At 40.6% G+C, this 18819-nt stretch overlaps 2 protein-coding genes across 2 annotated transcripts in view; one reads left to right on the top strand and one right to left on the bottom strand.

The window, feature by feature from the left end:
- TSPAN7 (tetraspanin 7) overlaps window positions 1-17194 on the bottom strand; it is a 137318-nt gene extending 120124 nt beyond the window's left edge. Inside the window, exon 1 of the mRNA XM_021080762.1 lies at window positions 17040-17194. Within this exon, the coding sequence (XP_020936421.1) occupies window positions 17040-17120 (81 nt within the window). The 5' untranslated portion in view covers window positions 17121-17194. The remainder of the gene's footprint in view (window positions 1-17039) is intronic.
- The window catches only part of RPGR (retinitis pigmentosa GTPase regulator), a 283854-nt gene continuing 282313 nt past the window's right edge, over window positions 17279-18819 (top strand). Inside the window, exon 1 of the mRNA XM_021080799.1 lies at window positions 17279-17459. The gene's annotated coding sequence lies outside the window, so the exon portion shown is untranslated. The remainder of the gene's footprint in view (window positions 17460-18819) is intronic.

The following is an 18819-nucleotide window of genomic DNA, read 5'->3' as shown; positions in this document are numbered from 1 at the left end:
GGGCTGTCTCAAACTAAACACATCATATGAGTCTCAAACCAACTTCTTCTAAGGTCTGCATTTCTATGAGGGCATCACCATTATCCAAATTCGTCAAGCACAAAACACTGGTGTTCTCACTCATTCACAAATATCCTTGGCACAGTATAAAGTGGCTTTCCACCATCCTCTACTTCCCAGTTCCACTGGCATCTGATATTAGACCTTTGGTCTTTCCTAGTTAACCTGGTTTAACCACTTAGTGTCTTTCTTACTCCAATCCAATCAACTTATATTTTCCAGATCAGACATCTAATCACCTTTCAAAGTTACTACTCCCTGCTCAAAACTATGGCGTAGTCACCTCCCCTCCCCTGTTGCCAGCCAAAAACAGGTCCAAACCCCTAACCCACGAGGAGAGCCCACAATAAGGCCTATGCCTATTTACCTAGACTTGTCACATGCTTTGTCCCTTATTACAGCTAAACTCACTTCTGTACCAACAAAGAAACCATTCTGTTGTCTCCCAGCCTCTATTGATGCTACTTCCTCCATCTGATAGGCTTCAGAATCCTCCCAGGGCACCACTTGCCAAAATCTTGTCATTCTCCAAGGTCAATTCGGTCCACGTGACCTTTCCAAACTCCCCAGCTGGCTGAGCTCTCTCCCTTGGGCCAAGAGCACCTAATTTAAACTTTGAGTACTTTCAGTCCAGTGCTGTCCAATAGAGAGAGAGATATTGACAAGCTACATTATCTAAATTTCTAGGAGCCGCATTAATTAAAAAGAAACAAGTGAAATTCATTTCATTGTTTTCTTTAATTCAATGTCAAAATACTGCCTTTCAACATGTAATCAATATAAAAATTGAGGCATTTTATATTTTTGCATATTAAATCTTCAAAATCTGATCTGCATATAAAATACTTAGAGCATATCTCAATTTGGACTATCCACCTGGGAAGTGCTCAAGTGGCTGCTTATTTGGATAGTGCATGATCAGCTCTTTCAAGCTAAAAATGGTGATGCTTCCTTCCTTCCCACTCCTATGAGGCCATATAACACCTCAAATTTTTTTAAATCCCAAACTCCTAACTTATCCCTCTCTCCTCTTTCCCCTTTGGTAACCGTAAGTTTGTTTTCTATGTCTGTGAGTCCATTTCTTTTTTGTAAATAAGTTCACTTGTATCATTTTTTTTCAGATTCCACATATAAGTGATATTGCATATTTTTCTTGTCTGACTTAATTCTCTTAATGTCCATGCTGCTGAAAGTGGCATTATTTCATTTTTTTAATGGCTGACTAATATTCAATTGTATGTATGCATACACATACACCCCACATGTCCTTTATCCATTCATCTGTTGATGGACATTTAGGTTGCTTTCATGTCTTGGCTATTGTAAATAGTGCTGCAACAACATGGATGCAATGAGAGATTATCATACTAAGTGAAGTCAGAAAGAAAAAGACAAATACTATATGATGTCACTTATATGTGGAATCTAAAATGTGGCACAAATGAACCTATGTACAAAACAGAAACAGACTCACAGACATAGAGAGCAGACTTGTGGTTGCCAAGGGGGAGATGGGTATGAGTGGGATGGATTGGAAGTCTGGAGTTAGTAGATGCAAACGATTACATTTAGAATGGATAAGCAATGAGATCTTACTGTACAGCACAGGGAACTATATCCAGTCTCCTGGGATATAGCATGATTTAAAATAGTATTTAAAAATCATGTATATATATATATGTATGACTGAGTCACTTTGCTATACAGCAGAAATTGGCACACTGTAAATCAACTATACTTAAATTTTTTTTGAAATATTGCTACAATGAATATTGGGGTGCATGTATCTTTTTGAATTAGAGTTTTCATCTTTTCTGGATATATGAGGAGGATTGCTGGATCATATAGTAATTCCATGTTTAGTTTGTTAAGGAACCTCCATATTGTTCTCCATAGTGGCTGCACTAATTTACATCCATACCAACAGTGGTAGGAGGGTTCCCTTTTCTCCACAGCCTCTCCAACATTTATTATTTGTTGACTTTTTGATGACAGCCATTCTGACTAGTGTTGATACCTCAATGTAGTTTTGATTTGCATTTCTCTAATAATTAGTGATACTAAGTACCTTTTCACATACCTGTTGGCCATCTGGATGACTTCTAAACTTTCATTTTTGAGGCTAAGTATTATATCCTTATATTGGTATCGCCTAGAGCAGAAGTCAGTAAACTACAGCCCAAGGGTCAAATCTGGGTGGCCACCTCTTTTTGTAAACAAACTTTTATTTTACTATAGCCTTGCTTGTTCTTTTAAATTTGTCTACGCTGCTTTCACAGGACAAAGGTAGAGTTGAATAGATGCTACAGAGACCACAAGGCCCACAAAGCCTAAAATAATTACCATCTGGCCCTTTACAGAAACAGTTTGCTGACTTCTTCTCCAGAGCAATAATTCACAAAGTGTGGTCAGTAGGCCAGTGATGGTTAGCAAACTGTATCAGTCTCAAATGAGGAGGAGCTTGCATCAGACCATAAAGAGAATTTTTTTGTAATAAGCTTTCTGAATGAAGAAAGCAGTATATTAGTTAACAGTCTGGCACTGGCTCTGCATCTTACTATAATTGTTTAATTGACTTTATTGTACTTATGTCACATAATCCTTAAAATTTCGTAAGCACTGATTTTTTAATTTAATTGCTTCTGAGTCTCCAGCTTGATTAAAGAAGTTTCTCTGATCCCTATATTGTACATATGATCTCTATGCTTTCCTACAGAATTTTGTTTTGTGTGTATAGCTAAGCATTTAAACCAAAAAGAATACAAAAAAAAAATTGGAGTTCCCATCATGGCACAGTAGAAATGAATACGACTAAGGAACCATGAGGTTGTGGTATGATCCCTGGCCTTGCTCAGTGGGTTAAGGATCCGGGATTGCCATGAGCTGTGGTGTAGGTCTCAGATGAGGCTCAGATCCTGCATTGCTGTGGCTGTGGTGTAGGCCAGTGGCAACAGCTCCGATTAGACCCCTAGCCTGGGAAGCTCCATATGCCATGGGTATGGCCCTAAAAAAAGACAAATAAATAAATACATAAATAAATAAATAAGCTGAATAGAAGTTTTAATATAGTTCAAGTAAGGGCTCCAATTTTTTTTCCATATATGCGATAGTACCAAGATCATTTAAACCTAACTTTCTCTCACTAAAGTGAATGTCTCTTTTTATATATTAAATCATATGTACTAGAATTTATTTCTGGATTCTCTACTATTCCACTGACGTATTAGTCTCTTTGAGTCAACATCATATTGAATCAATTAGTGATTTTGTAGTTGTATCAGTTATTCATTGCTACATAACAATATTACCATAAATGTAGAGACTTAAAATAGCACACGATTATCATCTCAGAGTTTCTGTGGGGTCAGGAGTCTGGGCATAGCTTAACTGGGTCTTCTGTTTCAGGATCTTGTAAAACTTCAATCAAGCTGTCAGGGGGCTGCAGTCTCATCTGAGGCCTAAATGGGGAAGAATCTGCTTCCAAGATCACTTGATTGTTGGCATTATTTTGTTGCTTGCAGGCTGCCCAACAGTTTCTTTCTGTCACTGGGAGAATGCCTTTAGTTCCTTGTCATGTGGTCCTTCCCATAGGGTAGATCACAACATAGAAGCTGATTTATTCAAAGCCAGCCAGGGACAGAGTCTCTCAGGAAGAGAGACATTAGTCTTAGGTAATACAATCACATACATGTATTCACGTAGATCCAAACACCTTTGTTGTATTCTATTCGCTGCAAACAAGTCACAGGTTCTACCCAAACCCAAGTGAAAGAGATAACACAAGAACATGAATACCAGAAATGGGGATCATGGTGGCCATCTTATATGCAATAGTATATTGTGATAGCACTCGTCAGATGCATGCTTCCTTTCCCTCCATACTTCTCTTGCTTTCTCAGGCATTTATTCTTCAGTATAAACATTATTATTTAATCGAGTGCAACCTCCCTCAAAAAATCCTGTTGGGACTCTATATGGAGTTACATTAAACACATTTTTAAAAAACTGATATTTTCATATTGTTAAATCTCCCCACTCAAGAATACGATGTCCTTTAATCAGTTCAGATCTTAGGACCCTCAATAAGATTTTAGTTTTCTTTCTCTAAGAGCCTTATCTTTCTTGTTAACTTTATTCTGAAGTAGTTATGATTTCTGTTGCTACTGAGACTGAAAATTTCCCCTCCCTCTCCTTTTATTTAATTTTTATTAATTTTTATATTTTTATCTTTTATCTAACCACTTTATCAAACTCTAATATTAGTTCTTTATCTTTAAACTAGATTCTATTAAGTTTCTTAGGATATAATAATTGTCTCTATGAATAAATAATTTTATCTCTTTTTCCAACATTGAGTTATTTTTTGTCTTGTTACATTTGTAAATTAAAATCATAAACAATAATGGTAACCAAGAATATTTGTCTAGTCCTTGACTTAAATGTTTTTAGTATTTTACTATTTGAACAAATATTTACTGTTGGATTTAACAACTATTTAATGGAAATCATCTCTGCTAATAAAAAAAAAAAGAAGGTAGATACCCCACCCTCAAGGAAATAGATCATAAATCTTTTCTTCTTAACTGTGAGCCAGGCAGAGTGACTTTCTTCCAAAGAGTCTACTATTTGGAAAGGGGGGCAAAGAGTAACTTTGCAGTGAGAAATCTCACAAACTATCTCAGCCAGCTAATCAAGTTCAATATCAACAGCGATAAGTCATACTGATAGTATGTACTGTATATGATGTGATGAAAATGGCGCTTAACCTTTTTGACCTTCCTCTGCAACACACATGACCCTAGTCTAATCATGAGAAAAACATCAAACAAATCCCAATTGAGGGATATTACACCAAGTACATGGCCTGTACTCTTCAAAACTGTCAAAGTCATCAAAAAACAAGGAAAGTCTGAGAAATTGTCACAGTCTAATGAAGTCTAAGGAGACATGACTATTAAATGTAATGTGGTAGCCTGAATGAGATATTAGGCAAAAACTCAAAAAATCTGAATGAAGCATGAACTTTAGTTAATAATATATCAATCTTGGTTCATTAACTGTAACATACTAATGTACCATGTTAATAATAGGAAAAACTGGTTGTGTGGTATATGGGAACTCTGTGTACTATCTCCACAATTTTCTGTTCTAAAATTAAAAGTTTATTTAAAACATAAGGAAGTCATCAATTTCTCATTTGATTTTTTCATTGAGATACAGTTGATATATAAATATTTTATAAGATACAGCTATACATCATGATTCACAATTTTTAAAGTTTATACTTCATTTATAGCTATAAAACATTGGCTACATTCCATGTTGTACAATATGTATCCTTGTAGTTTATTTATTTTATACATTTTAAATGGCAGGTTCATATTTATTTATCCTAAATAAGAATACCCTTATCCCAATAATAGGGCTAAACTCAGGGACCTAAACTCATTGCGTTTTTGGTTTTCATTCATTTCTAGAATCTGGATTCATTTCTAGAATCCCAGCTCTCTCTGGTAGCAAACTATAAAACCCGAAAAGTTAATCATCCTTAATTTCCTGGATGGGAGTGTTTTGATCAATTTATTCATTTAATAAATATTGACATAGTACCCCCTCCATGTTCAAGAAGTTAAGAAAAAAGCAATACTCTACACTGTAAGAAATGATGTTGCCAAAACATATGTGTCACACTTTGCAAAGTACTTGAATGTCATTTACTTTCACCACTTGATTGGGGCAGGTATCTTTTTTTTTTTTTTGTCTTTTGTCTTTTTGTTGTTGTTGTTGTTGTTGTTGTTGTTCCTATTTCTTGGGCCGCTCCGGCGGCATATGGAGGTTCCCAGGCTAGGGGTTGAATCGGAGCTGTAGCCACCGGCCTACGCCAGAGCCACAGCAACGCGGGATCCGAGCCGCGTCTGCAACCTACACCACAGCTCACGGCAACGCCGGATCGTTAACCCACTGAGCAAGGGCAGGGACCGAACCCGCAACCTCATGGTTCCTAGTCGGATTCGTTAACCACTGCGCCACGACAGGAACTCCAAGTATCTTTCATTCTCAAGAGGAAACTGAGGCTCAGAGAGAGCATGTGACTTGCTTAAGGTCACACAGAAAACATCTAAGCCAAGACTTCACATAGGACTAATTTAAAATCCCCCGCAATAGAAAACAATAACTAAAATAATACCAAGAGAGTTATACAGTTAGAATACAAAACAGAAATTGGAAGAAGTGAGAAACCCTGTAAAGCTTCATCAGGAATAAACACTGAACACAAGCAGAGATGAGGATGTGGAAGGGATATTTAGGAACATTTCCCACCCAGCTTCATTATCAAGCTTTGGGTTCTCTTTCAACCCAAAGGTATCTATCTTTAAGAAGTCGTAGTACACTCCCTGGAAGTCATAAACTCTTAATTATTGTTTGTGGATTGATTAGGACAATGAACTGACCAGGGAATTCTATACATCACCATGAGCATGTTTGGAGAATGGGAATTGAGGTGCAGAGGCAACCTCATTTCACTTAGAAACAAGCATTGGTAATCTGAAGCAAGAATAAAAGTCTCTATATTCCAGAGGGTAAGACGACTGGTTATTCAGTAGGCATGGTGACTAGTGACTACCAGCACCCACTTCTAAACCTACTTGATCAGTAACAATTCACCTTAGTCTCATTACCAATGACAACTCAACTTGTTTCAGGGAACATACTCCCAGAAGCTAATTACAATGACAGCCTTACACGATTCAAGGTCAACCAATCAGCAGCAGATGCACTGCAGTGAATATGCTTCTCAGAGACAATAATCAACAGTCTCAGCCAAATAGCCATGGTTCTAAGGGCAAGGTCAACCACTCATGCCTCCTCTGTAACCAAGAAACCATCAAATACCAACACACTTTCCAAAAAGACCAGCAATCTGTTTCAGTCATAAACTATGCTTGACTAGTACAGCTCTCTCTTACTTTGATAAGTAATGAACTCATGTTTTTATTTTACATATTGGATGATAGTCTAATCTTTTGACAGAGGGCAAATCAAGACTCTTCCTAACTTCTCAGTGCAACTATAAACAAAGACATTCTCCATAAGGAAAGGAAACTGCTCCAAACTCCAAGAGTTCGATTGCAAACACTTGCCAGAGACATTAAGTGCGTGAAAAAAAAAAAAATCCTAGACCAGCTACATCTTGCTTGTGGAAACTTCTCTTCAGACTAGCTTTAGGTACTACAGATCATCACGGGAAAGCATTCATATGGAAAGAATTTATTCATAACTACATCACAGACCAGAGTCACATCCTAGAAGTCAGAATCACCTTGGGAATGAGATCACATACCTCTTCCCCTCTCCAGACCAATTCAAATTGAAATATCATGAGATAGGACCAAACATCTGTGCTTTTAAAAATCCCCTTAGTGATTCTGATGAGCCCTCCTCTAGCTAGGAATGACCAGCAAGGTGTCCTAAGAGTGACAAGGCCATTTTGGTTTACTGAGAGACACTGGAGACCTAGCCTCAGAGTTTAGGGCAAAGCTGACCAAATCAATAGGCCAAGGCTAGACACTCAACAGCGAGATATTCTCTAGCATCTCCAGACCCAAGAGACTCAGATGAACCAGGCCTGCTATTATATACTGAGTTCTCTCTGAGTCAGTGGTTTGCAGTCCTACTTGCACAGCTGAATCACCTGGAAGATTATTTTAAAACTATGGAAGCTGGCGCCCCTCTCCAGGCCAACTGAATCAGCATCTGTGAGGGTGAGGTCTAAGCACAGAGTAATTGGGGGCTCCTTAGGCAATCCCCAGGGCAGACAGGGTTGAGGAGCATGCATCCAGATTGCTCACCTAGTACCTTCACCTGCCCCACCCCATCTTCCAGTATAAGGCAACTGCGATTTCCCCTAAAACAAAGATGCAAAAGCCTATCATACCTCATAGAAAGCACAAAGAAAATCTCCTACAGTAGAACTGTGATCCTTAATTCTATCACCAAACTATTTCACAGGCTTACATGTTCAAGAGATCAAGTAACCAAAGGGAAAACAAGACAAAGAAAAAACCCTCTCCTATCTCCGCCCCACCCCCTGACCAAGTCCTTTCCTTGATGAATATTGAGGCTTTATATACAAGGGGACAAAAGTGTTCAGCCAAGGATGAAAAGCATCTGTCAAGGCAAGTGGGATCACAGCCAAAAAAAGAAATTTAAGAGCAGTAATCCAACGATCTGCTTGTCATGAGGCGATAACCCAAATTGCAAGCTGCCATCATGGGTCCGAAGGAGAAAAAGACAGAAGAATATATTTTTAAAGTGCATTTCAAATTGGTTTAGCGGTGCATTAGTCACCTATGTCAAAGGTTTAACATGTTTAAACAAAGAAACACGGTCACAGATGACTTTCAATTCTCAGTATCTCCTCAAGTGCTTACTTTAAACAGTACAGAATGCCGAACAGTCAATGAATCATAAGTAATGTAGCTCGCGGTAAGGTCAAATCAAGAACTCTAGCTATAATTAAAATTGAGAAAAGTATTTCATTCTATCTGGATAAAAATTCAGCTAGTTTCTAAGCAACTACTAAGTGGAAAAGACTTAATGTTCTGCAAATGCTATAAAAGGTGGTGCACGTCTCCTAACTGCATATTGCACATGGGAAGTAGAATGGATTAAATAAGAAAAAACTCTTCAGACTATAATGCACATGTTCTATAATAAACATGAAGGGTTATCATTGCAGTAACAGGAAAATAGCAGAGTAATGACCCGTTTCACATCAAGCACCCCACACCCCGTCATACTTTGAACTCTGCTGCTTCCGCATGAAATGAATCCAGCGAGGTCTGAATTAGGTCAGAAGACACATAGGCCTTCACCTGGTGGGAAGAAATTAGATGAGCAGAGAAAACAGCAGCCACCTTCAGAGCATCATTCGCATTGGTCCAACTCTCCAGGCCCTAATGACCAGATGACCTTAAAGAGGATGTGCTTTAGTAAGCCTGTTCCGACCTAGAACACTCCCCTTGACATCCAAAAGCTTTGGAAAAACTCAAAAGTAGATACCGATATCTATTAGAATAGCCCAACTCTTGCCATCTCAGATGCCCTATTCAATCACTCACAATCAACTACGTATTTAATTAGTACCATGCAATGTAGAGATACGGCTAAGAAAGGACTTCCAGTTAAAGATGATGGATTGAACCCATCCATTTACCTTGGCTATCTCCCAAAACGCCAATGAAATGACACAAAAAGGATTTTTTTTTAAACCCACAATAACAAAGAGAATGGAAGAGGGGACAACTGCAGTGACATTCTGGAAGCCGAGAAAAAGCCAAAACCTATAGCAGCTATGAGAAAAGCCAAGAATAAAACATTTGCACACAAGCACCCCCAAGATGGCAGTTCCATGAACTCTCAGAACTAGGGATGAAAGGGAACTAAAATAAGGAGAATCTGGGCAAAGCTTTTTGAAAAGCCATCAGATCCCCTCTAACTTCCAGTCTCTGCCTCCTCCCCCATTCCAGCATGGGTTCAGAGATTTGTTTTCTACGGAGGATGAAGTAGACTGGAGAACAAAAGCACAATGAGCACTGGATTCTACATTTGAAACAGGAGACACCCATATCCCTAACCTTCTTCACCCAGAGAGAAAACTCGAAGATTCCTCTCTAGGAACTCCAATCAGACAAAGGGAAAAGACCTAAAGAGATTGTCCTTGGTCCCAAAACTCAACTGCCCAGCCAAATCATCCAGCTTACAATCAACAAACTCTCACTTCACGCTAAGAGCTTCCAATGAGCATTTTTAGTGCTCCACTCTTAAACACATACAGAACAGAGACCAAATGGTCACAAGAAATTTGAGGTAAGTCTTTAATATGCCAGATAACAGAGAATGTTAGAAAGCAGCAAACTTAAAAAAAATCACTAATATTGTCAGAGGGATTTTAAAATATTACCCTTGTGAAACAAGAGCGGGGTGCTAGAAAAACAAATGCTCAGACCTCAACAGAGAGTTCTCAGAAATCAACATACAAAACCAACAACAACAAAAAATGTAAAAACAGGCAAGGTAAAGAGGGAGAGATCTCCCAGAAAGTAGAACAAAAAGACAAAGAGAATCAGAAAATAGAAGAGGAGAAAATGAGAGGACCTAAGAAGTTCGACATTGAAATAGAGAGAACGAAGAAAATGAAGGGAAAGAAATTTAAAATAAAACAAAACAACAATGACAAATAAAACAATTCAAGAAAACTTCCCCAAATGGAAGGACCTGAGGTCTGCAGATTGAAAGGGTGCACAGGAAATAGATAAAAATAGACATACAACAAGAGATAGTATTGTGAAATTTCAGAGCACTGAGAACAAGAAATTCCAGAAGCCTTCAGAGAAGAAAAGCAGAATTTAAGAAGAATCAAAATAACATTTGATTTCTCAACAGTAACAAGAGTGAGAGGACCTGGGGGAAAAGAGGAAGCGACAGCAAAATTGGGAGGATAACTCATTTACAAAGTGGAATTCTATACTCAGCCAAACTAGCAAATTCAGTGCCAGACTATAAGATTTTCACACCTGCAACGCCTCAAGAACTTAACTTCCTGTGCACTCTTTTCCAGAAAGTTACTTAGAAGGTTGGCTCCACCAAAATGGAGGAACAAACCAAGAAAGAGGAAAACAGGACATCTAGGAAACTGAGGATCCAACACAGAAAGAGAAAGGGTTCCCCCGGGGATGGGAAAAGGAGATGATAAAAATGTCAGCTGTTTCTAAGGCCCAGGGAACACTAGCCTAGATGGAAGGTCAGAATGCTCTGGGAGCAATGTCTCTAAAAATAGGAAACTGACAGGATATACAAAGCGTTTCAATACACAAAGTGAAGATATGCAATTCTGGTGGAGAATATGGGCATAATTTAGTGATGAACAAAGAAACGTGACAAGCAAAGGCTACACCGAGGCAATTTTTAACAGGAGGGAAAACAAAAAGCTGTGCAGACATCACAATGGAAATGCTGTGTGGCTCAGCTGTACATAGGCATCCTAATTGTCATCACTTCCTACTACTCTAACCAAAACGATATATGACACTGATAAAATGATAAAAGATATATTGGAGCCTAGCCAACTTAGGAAAGATGTGAAGGAGGGAGAAAGGGGTAGGAGAGCTACATCTTGATCTTGCAAGGTAGGAAGACAATATATGATACTGCGGAAACATCAGCAGTTGTAGATTAACTCTGTTGCTTCGAAATGAAGGGAACATGCTAAAGGCAGCAGCTAGCAAAAGTTGGGAAACATTCTAGTGAAATACCCGGCATATAATATATCCAACGAATGTTTGTTGAATTTCACTGATACGCAAAAGAATAAGAATAAACTTTGGAACGTGCCCATTTATAAAACGCTAGGGGCTGTTCTTTCAGGCTTTTCCCCTTCTACTTAACCCACGTAACCTAAATGTTCTGGATTACAAAAGAAACATTTTGACTATTATTTTTTTTTTAATCTTCTCCCCCAAAAGGTTAGTGATGCTTCCCAAATTAAAAAAAAAAAAACTGATATTTTGCCATAAGAGAATCTGATAGCACTCTTGATAAGATAGTTGCCTCCCTGGATAATCCAAAAAGAAATCAAATCCAATATTCGCTGGAATGAAGCAAGGGATATTTCTCTTCACAATATTAAATAGTGAATGTAGCTGTAGTGGATTTCAATCCTAGTTTAGAGCTCAGATGAGTGTTTAAAATACATTTAAAAATGTATAAATCAACACAGAATTTACCTTGTAAGCATCATATTTATAAAGTTTTCTTGTTTGTTAGTGAAAACTCTATTTGTCATGGAGATTTTTTTTTTTTGTATTAGGGAAAGGTATATTTTTTAGTCAAGCCTAGCAAATTAAATTCCAATTAAAATTTTAGATAACTAAAACGTGTGATAGAGAACAGACCTGTGGTTGCCAAGGAGGAGGGGGTGGGTGGGAGAGGGTTGGTGTGGGAGTTTGGGGTTAGCAGATGCAAAGTATTATATACAGAATGGATAACAACAAGGTCCTACTGTATAGTTTAGGGAGATATATTCAATATCCTGGGATAAACTATAATGGAAAAGAATATGAAGAGTATGTATGTATAACTGAATCACTTCGCTGTATAGCAGGAGTTAACACATGGTAAATCAACTCATTTCAATAAAAATAAATATCTGACAAACTAGCTGACCATAAAAACATAATAACTGAACTATCATTAGGAAAGCAAGTCTTACAAAGTCGTCTATTCCACCTTTCCACATATCACTGTCAGGAACACATTTAAACCACTGCGAGCAGACAGAAAATAACCGTTTTGAAAAGCCTCCCAATTGAGGTGAGTTGAAATAAATAAATGAGCCCAAGAGCAGCCAATAAAATTTCATTTATTTCATCATTCGTTCATTAATATTTCCACAGTAAACCTACTATGTGCCAGGCACTGTTCGCTAGTCTTAAAGCACAGGGTAACTTACTCCTAAGTGTGTTTTTTCCTCCTCTTCTATAAACCTGAAAATGAAACATATAAATCAAAGAGAATAAAGGAGCCATTTCTCTAGGGTTCAGGTGATGCTATTTAACTGGAGGCCAGATCATCATATCCGTTTCAAAACTGTTACATAAAGAAGTACCTACCTGTGTCTTCAAATAAAGAACTATGGCACACCGTGGAGAATGTTTTTCTTCTTACTTGCAATTGTGTTGAGAATGTTTGGATATCGTGGTTCCAAACACCAGTAAGCATAGGGTGTTTTCTGTAAGACTCTATTTTTCTTCGTAGGACCTCCTAGTATGTAAAGTTCAATAGTGCAGAGGTTGTAGGCACTGCTGACATTTTGAGCAGATCATTCTTTCTTGTGAGGGGCTGTCCTGGGCCTCTGCAGTATGCTTAGCAGCACCTGTAGCCTCTACCAACTAGATGCCAATAGCACCCCACCCCCAGCTGTGACCAAAAATGGGGGTGGGGGTGCAAAATTGTCCCCCGTTGAGAGTCATTGCTTTTGAGGAATGTCTTGGAGAGGGAGAGTGATTACAGATAGACAAAGAGGCCACAAAAGACAAAGATCTTGTTTTCATAACTGTAGACTTCTACTTTGGTATATGACCAGGTATGTCCATCTCTTGATACTACTGGTCTACCAGCATCTTAAGCTCAAATGTCCTCTAGTCCTAAATCTGCACCCAGGTAAGAGAAGAGATGTAATCCTATTAAAATGATTCATACAGAAGAGGAAGGAAAAAACTGTGTCTAATCTTTCCTTCATCATCCATTTTGTTAATAACCTAACATAATCCCAGAAGTTGTGACAAATATTTGAGTACCTACTATGTGCAAGAGTTCCAGGTACCAGAGAAGGATAAATTTATCAACTGCATTTACTTGAAGTGATAAGTCACTCTTATAGACAAGGTTTTCTTCATGATCTTGCATTTGGATAAGGATTCTTAGATATGACGCCAAAAGCACAAACAACAAAAGAAAAATAGGTAGATTGGACTTTATCAAAGTAAAAAACTTTTGTATTTCAAAGGACACCACCAAGAAAGGGAATAAACAACACACAGAATAGGAGAAAATATTCGCAAATGATCTGATAAAAGACTTGAATCAATAATATATAAAGGACACATACACCTCAATAATTAAAAAATAACCAAAATAAAAATTGGGCAAAGGATAAGAATAGATATTTCTTTGAGAAAGATGTACAAATGACCACATAAATAGATGCTCAGCACTATTTTTCATCAGGGAAATTCAAATCAAAACCACAATAAGATACCAAGACGGCTAGAATTTAAAAAGTTAGATAAGGGAGTTCCTACTGTGGCTCAGTGGTTAATGAGCCCAACTGACATCCATGAGAACGCGGGTTCAGTCCCTGGACTCGCTCAGTGGGTTAAGGATCTGGTGTTGCCATGAGCTGTGGTGTAGGTCGCAGACGTAGCTTGGATCTGGCATTGCTGCGGCTGTGGTGTAGACCTGCAGCTACAGCTCTGATTCAACCCCTAGCCTGGGAACCTCCATATGCCGTGGGTGTGGCCCTAAAAAACCCAAATATATATATACACACACACACACATATATATATACACACATATATACGTATGTAAAGTTAGATAATAACAAATGTTGGCAAGGATGTGGAGAAATTAAAATCCTCATACACTGCTGGGAGGAATGAAAAATGGTGCAGTCACTTTGGAAAACAGTCTGGCAGTTCTTCAAATAATTAATCACAGGGTTACCCTATGACCCAGCAATTTCACTCCTAGGTATATACCAAGAGAAATGAAGACATATGTTCACACTAAAGCTCACACGTAAGGATTTATAGCACTGTTATTCATAATAGCCAGAAGATAGAAACAACCCAATGTCTAGCAGTGAACAAATGAATGAACAAAATATGACATAAGCATCTTATTTGACTTTAAAAAGGAATAAACATGGGTGAATTTTGAGACTGTTATGCTAAGCAAAAGAAAAAGACCCCATACTACAGGACTGCATTTAGACGAAATGTCCAGAAAGGGGAAATCTATACATGCAGAAAGTAGATCAGTGCTACTTAGAGTGGTGGGGCTATTGAGGGGAAAAGGGGAATGATAGCTAACAGTATGGGATTTTTCAAGTAATGAAAATGTTCTAAAATTGATTTGGGTGATGGTTGCACATATCTGTGAATACGGTAAAAACCACTGAATTGTACACTTTTAAAAGGGTGAATTATATGTTATAGGAATGATGTCTCAATAAAGATTTTAAAAAAACAGCATTTAAGCTACAATGGAAAACACTGCATTGGGACCATCTGTTTATTAACGAAGATGTCTTACTTAAAATACCCTTGCATCTAGAGAGATCTCATTCTTTGGTTATGAAGTATGAAATGATTACTCAAGGCTATTGAAACTATTGGAAATGCTTTAGGTAAGTGTTTTATTTAAGACTGTACAAATCTTGAAAGTAGGAAAAAAATTAAAATGCCGCCATCAAGGAACTGCAGAGGACATAAAATTCAGTACTTGAGATGTATACAGAACATTAAGTAATTCGATTCACAGGGCGAGGGGGGTAAGCAAGAAGGGTTAAAGAGTTCATATGAAAACCTTCGTCCAGAAGACTCCCTTCTTTACCAGCCTGCAGTGATGCTGAGAGGTTTTTCAGGAAGCTAAAACACCCATATGATTTACTCCAGAAACAAACAGGAAGTCAAGAAAATAGGGCCAAACACAAAGAGATTTCAAGAAACAAATAAAAAGCTAAACCAGTGTTCCCAGGAATGGATAATATATGATCTGTGCGGCACTCACAATTCCACTGCTGAAATTTTTCAACCTGTGTCGTTTTCAGGCCAAATAAAGTCGTTTCTGTGTTTGCCTAGTGTGATACACCAGTTAATCTATCTTAACTCATTGCAGAGTTCTTGGTATGTCTGGTCCCGAAGGTGCACAGTTTCTCAACCTGAAGAATCACCAATGCCTCTGACAAGGAATGTCCGTGGGGGGTAGGGGGGTAATTAGGGATTTTTTTTTTAAAATCCTTAATAAATCTCGGTTTCTGCCTTAGTCATTACAAGCAGCCGGTTTTATCATCAAGCCGAGTCTGGGTACTTCAAAATGCACCGTGCTCTAGTTTCAAACGCAAATCAGGGCTAATTGGGGAGGGGGGTGAGGGCGAAGAGAAAAACAACTAAAGACGGGACTGGTTTTTTCTGCAGAGCCTCAGGTTTCAAAAGGAATGCCTTGAAAGCTGAAATGACCCAGATTATTTTTTTTTTTTTTTGGCGGGGGGGGGAAGCAGTGACAGACATTTATTCTCCTGCGGGGTGGCTGTGGCTGGGTGTAGGAAAGGGGAACTTGGGAAGAAGGGAGTCGTCTACATGGAAAGAGAAATAACGGGGAATGGTCTTTAGGTACCACCCACTTCAAGTGAATCACTGCAGTGTCAGTCCTGCACTGCTGCCACGAACTGCCAAGCAGGATGAGGTAACGCACAAGCCTGGAGCGCCCCCCCTCCGCCTCCCGCGCGCAGAAGGGCGCATGGCTCCGCGAGGTGCACCACGCAGCCCCCCGAGGCTTCGGCGAGGAGGCTGACGTCACCCTTCTGCATTGAGCTTCAAGGACCGGTAGCAGCACTAGTTTGATGGGGAGTGGAGTTGGGGCGCTATTGCTGTCACCAAGTGGCGGGGGTCCTCCCCTAGGGCTCTGCCCACTAGGTTCACGCAAATGAGAGGAAGACCAGATGAGTGTAAGGGTAGGGGAGAGTGGGAAACGGTCTTAAGAGCCGTCTCCTAGGTCGCCGAGAAAGCTCAAAGATGCCCCTGGTTTATGTAAGACCCTCTAGTCTCCGTGCCTCTCTGCGCTGCTGTGGCGCCCGCCCATCAGTGCGCTTGGGGGCCTTTGGTCGCCCTTGCCCAGCCAGGCAGCACGGGGCTCCTGGAGCCTGCCTCTCAAAGCCCCGCGGTGTCGGGAATAATTGGGAATCTGGGATCAAACCCTGCGCTCTCCCGCGTGATCCCAGCCGGCCACAGGTTTGCTCCAAGAGGCGCCGCAAACAAGCTGGTAAGGGAGGACCGGGAGGGGTGTCCAGAGAGGAAAATAGACGAATAAACCCGCAACTTTCCCCAAAGGTTGACCCTAACCCTCAAGCTTAAAAAAATAAGTCAATGCATTAAAAATATTTTGGAAAGGTCGACAACCTGCAGTCACCGCCACCACGCAGCCCCTTGCACCCTGCACCGGGCAGGGTCCAGAGTCCGAGCAGCCCCAAGCTTGCACCCCGCCATCCTGCAGCCCCGGCCCTGCGCCTGTCTCCTTAAGGAGGGGACCGAGATTTGATTTTTGGTTTGGGTTTTTTCCTCCCTCTTCCCTTCCCGGAGCATCACTACACGGACCGACGGACGGCGGCCCGGCCACGGGTCCGTCGTGCCCACTCACCCAGAAGACGAAGGAGTAGATGATGAGGAGGGTTTTGAGACAGGTTATCACAGGTTTGGTCTCCATTCTCCTCGATGCCATACTACAGAGCTCCGGCGGCGGCGGCGGCGGCGGCGGGCGGCGGGCGGGCGCGCGGGAGGGGGCAGGAGGCGGGGCGGGGCGGGGCGGGGCGGGGGCGCGTGCCGAGAGAGGCCCCGTGCGCGCGCAGGCGAGACGTTGCGCGTGCGTGAGCGCGCACCCCGCCGAGCGCCCGCTGAAGAAACTGGCCGGCAGGGACTGCGCATGCGGAGGAGGCCGCCCGCCCAGGCAAAGCCGGCGCAGGCTCAGCCCCCCAGGCTGGTAGCGGGACCAGGCAGCTGGGAGGGCGTGGGAGAGCCTGGAGGCGGGGTCGAAGGTCAGGGTCTCTTCCAAGCCGCCTAGGTATGTAAGTTTCTGCTTTGTACATAGTAGGGCTTTACGTTTGCGGGGTTGTCTGTCTCTGGTTTATTGCTGTCCCCTAAAAGTAATCAGGTTTCTGCATTTGGATGCCCCACCAGGCCTTCTCAGATGGAAATGGCCCGGTCGTCATGTCCTTGGAACAAGCAGGCCTTGTCTGTGCCACTAACAGACTGTGACAGGTGGCCAGAGATACAGCTGGAGGGATGGTCAGGAACGAGGGAGCTCAGACGCCCTCAATCCTTTGCCACCACAGGAGCTCCATATTTTAGATTGCCTCACATTCTGGAAGGATGGAGCCGAATGACTAGAAGTTTCTATATGAAGGTACCATTCTTCCTGCATGTGTAACAGAAGAATAAAGGTTTCAAGTCCCCGAGATGTTTCCCGCCCTCAGAAGTACAGACGACCTCACACTCAAGAAAGCGAACTGTATCAAGGTCAAAAAATACTATTCCAAAACGATTCAGAAGTTCCTCCAAAAGCTAAACGTAGAGTTACCATGTGAACCAGCGATTCCACTCCTAGGTGGAGACCCAAGACAAATGAGAACATTGAGGCCACGCAAAAGCTTGTCCATTCGTGTTCATAGCAGCGTGGTTGAGCATAGTCAAAAAGCAGAAACAACCCCAATGTCCATCAACTGGGAATAGATGAACATAATGTATAGTGCATCCATACGATGGGAAATTATTTGGCCCCCCAAATTAATGAAATACTGATACATGCTATAACTCGTATGACCCTTGAAAATAGGCTCAGTGAAAGAAGCCAGGCATGAAAGACCACGTATTGAATGTTCCATTTATAGGCAATGTCCAGAATAGACAGATCCATAGAGACAGAAACTTATTAGTGGTTGCTGGGGGTGGCAGGAATGACGAGTCACTGTTAGTGAGCAGGGGGGTTTCTTTTGGGAGTGACAAAAATGTTCTGGAATTAGATTGTGGTGATGGTTGCGCAATCTGGTGGCTATACTAAAAACCACTGAATTGGACACTTTATAAGGGTGAATTTTATGGCACGTGAATTATATCCCAATAAAAAAATAATGTACACTCCACCCAGATTTCCTGTGGCTCGTTTGTAGAGGAACACACAGTACAGATTCTGTGGGAGATTTAGCTTGATTCCAGAGAGACTCTGCAGTCAAAACAGCAATACTATCCCAGGCTAACTCAATTGTGGATGATGGTAAGGATGCCTTTTGTAAAAGAGTGAAACCCAGAGTCAATACAGCCCGAGGAAAGCCTGCAAAGGTCAGGTGTAGGAGTAATTATTACCGCCAATGGATTGTACGTGGTCCCAGGTCAGTGAGGTCATTGTATAAACAAGACACAAATAT

The sequence above is a fragment of the Sus scrofa genome, chromosome X (genome assembly GCF_000003025.6).
Source record: "Sus scrofa isolate TJ Tabasco breed Duroc chromosome X, Sscrofa11.1, whole genome shotgun sequence".
Taxonomy (NCBI): domain Eukaryota; kingdom Metazoa; phylum Chordata; class Mammalia; order Artiodactyla; family Suidae; genus Sus; species Sus scrofa.
Note: the sequence above shows the minus strand (reverse complement) of the source record. Positions and strands in the feature narration are given on the sequence as shown.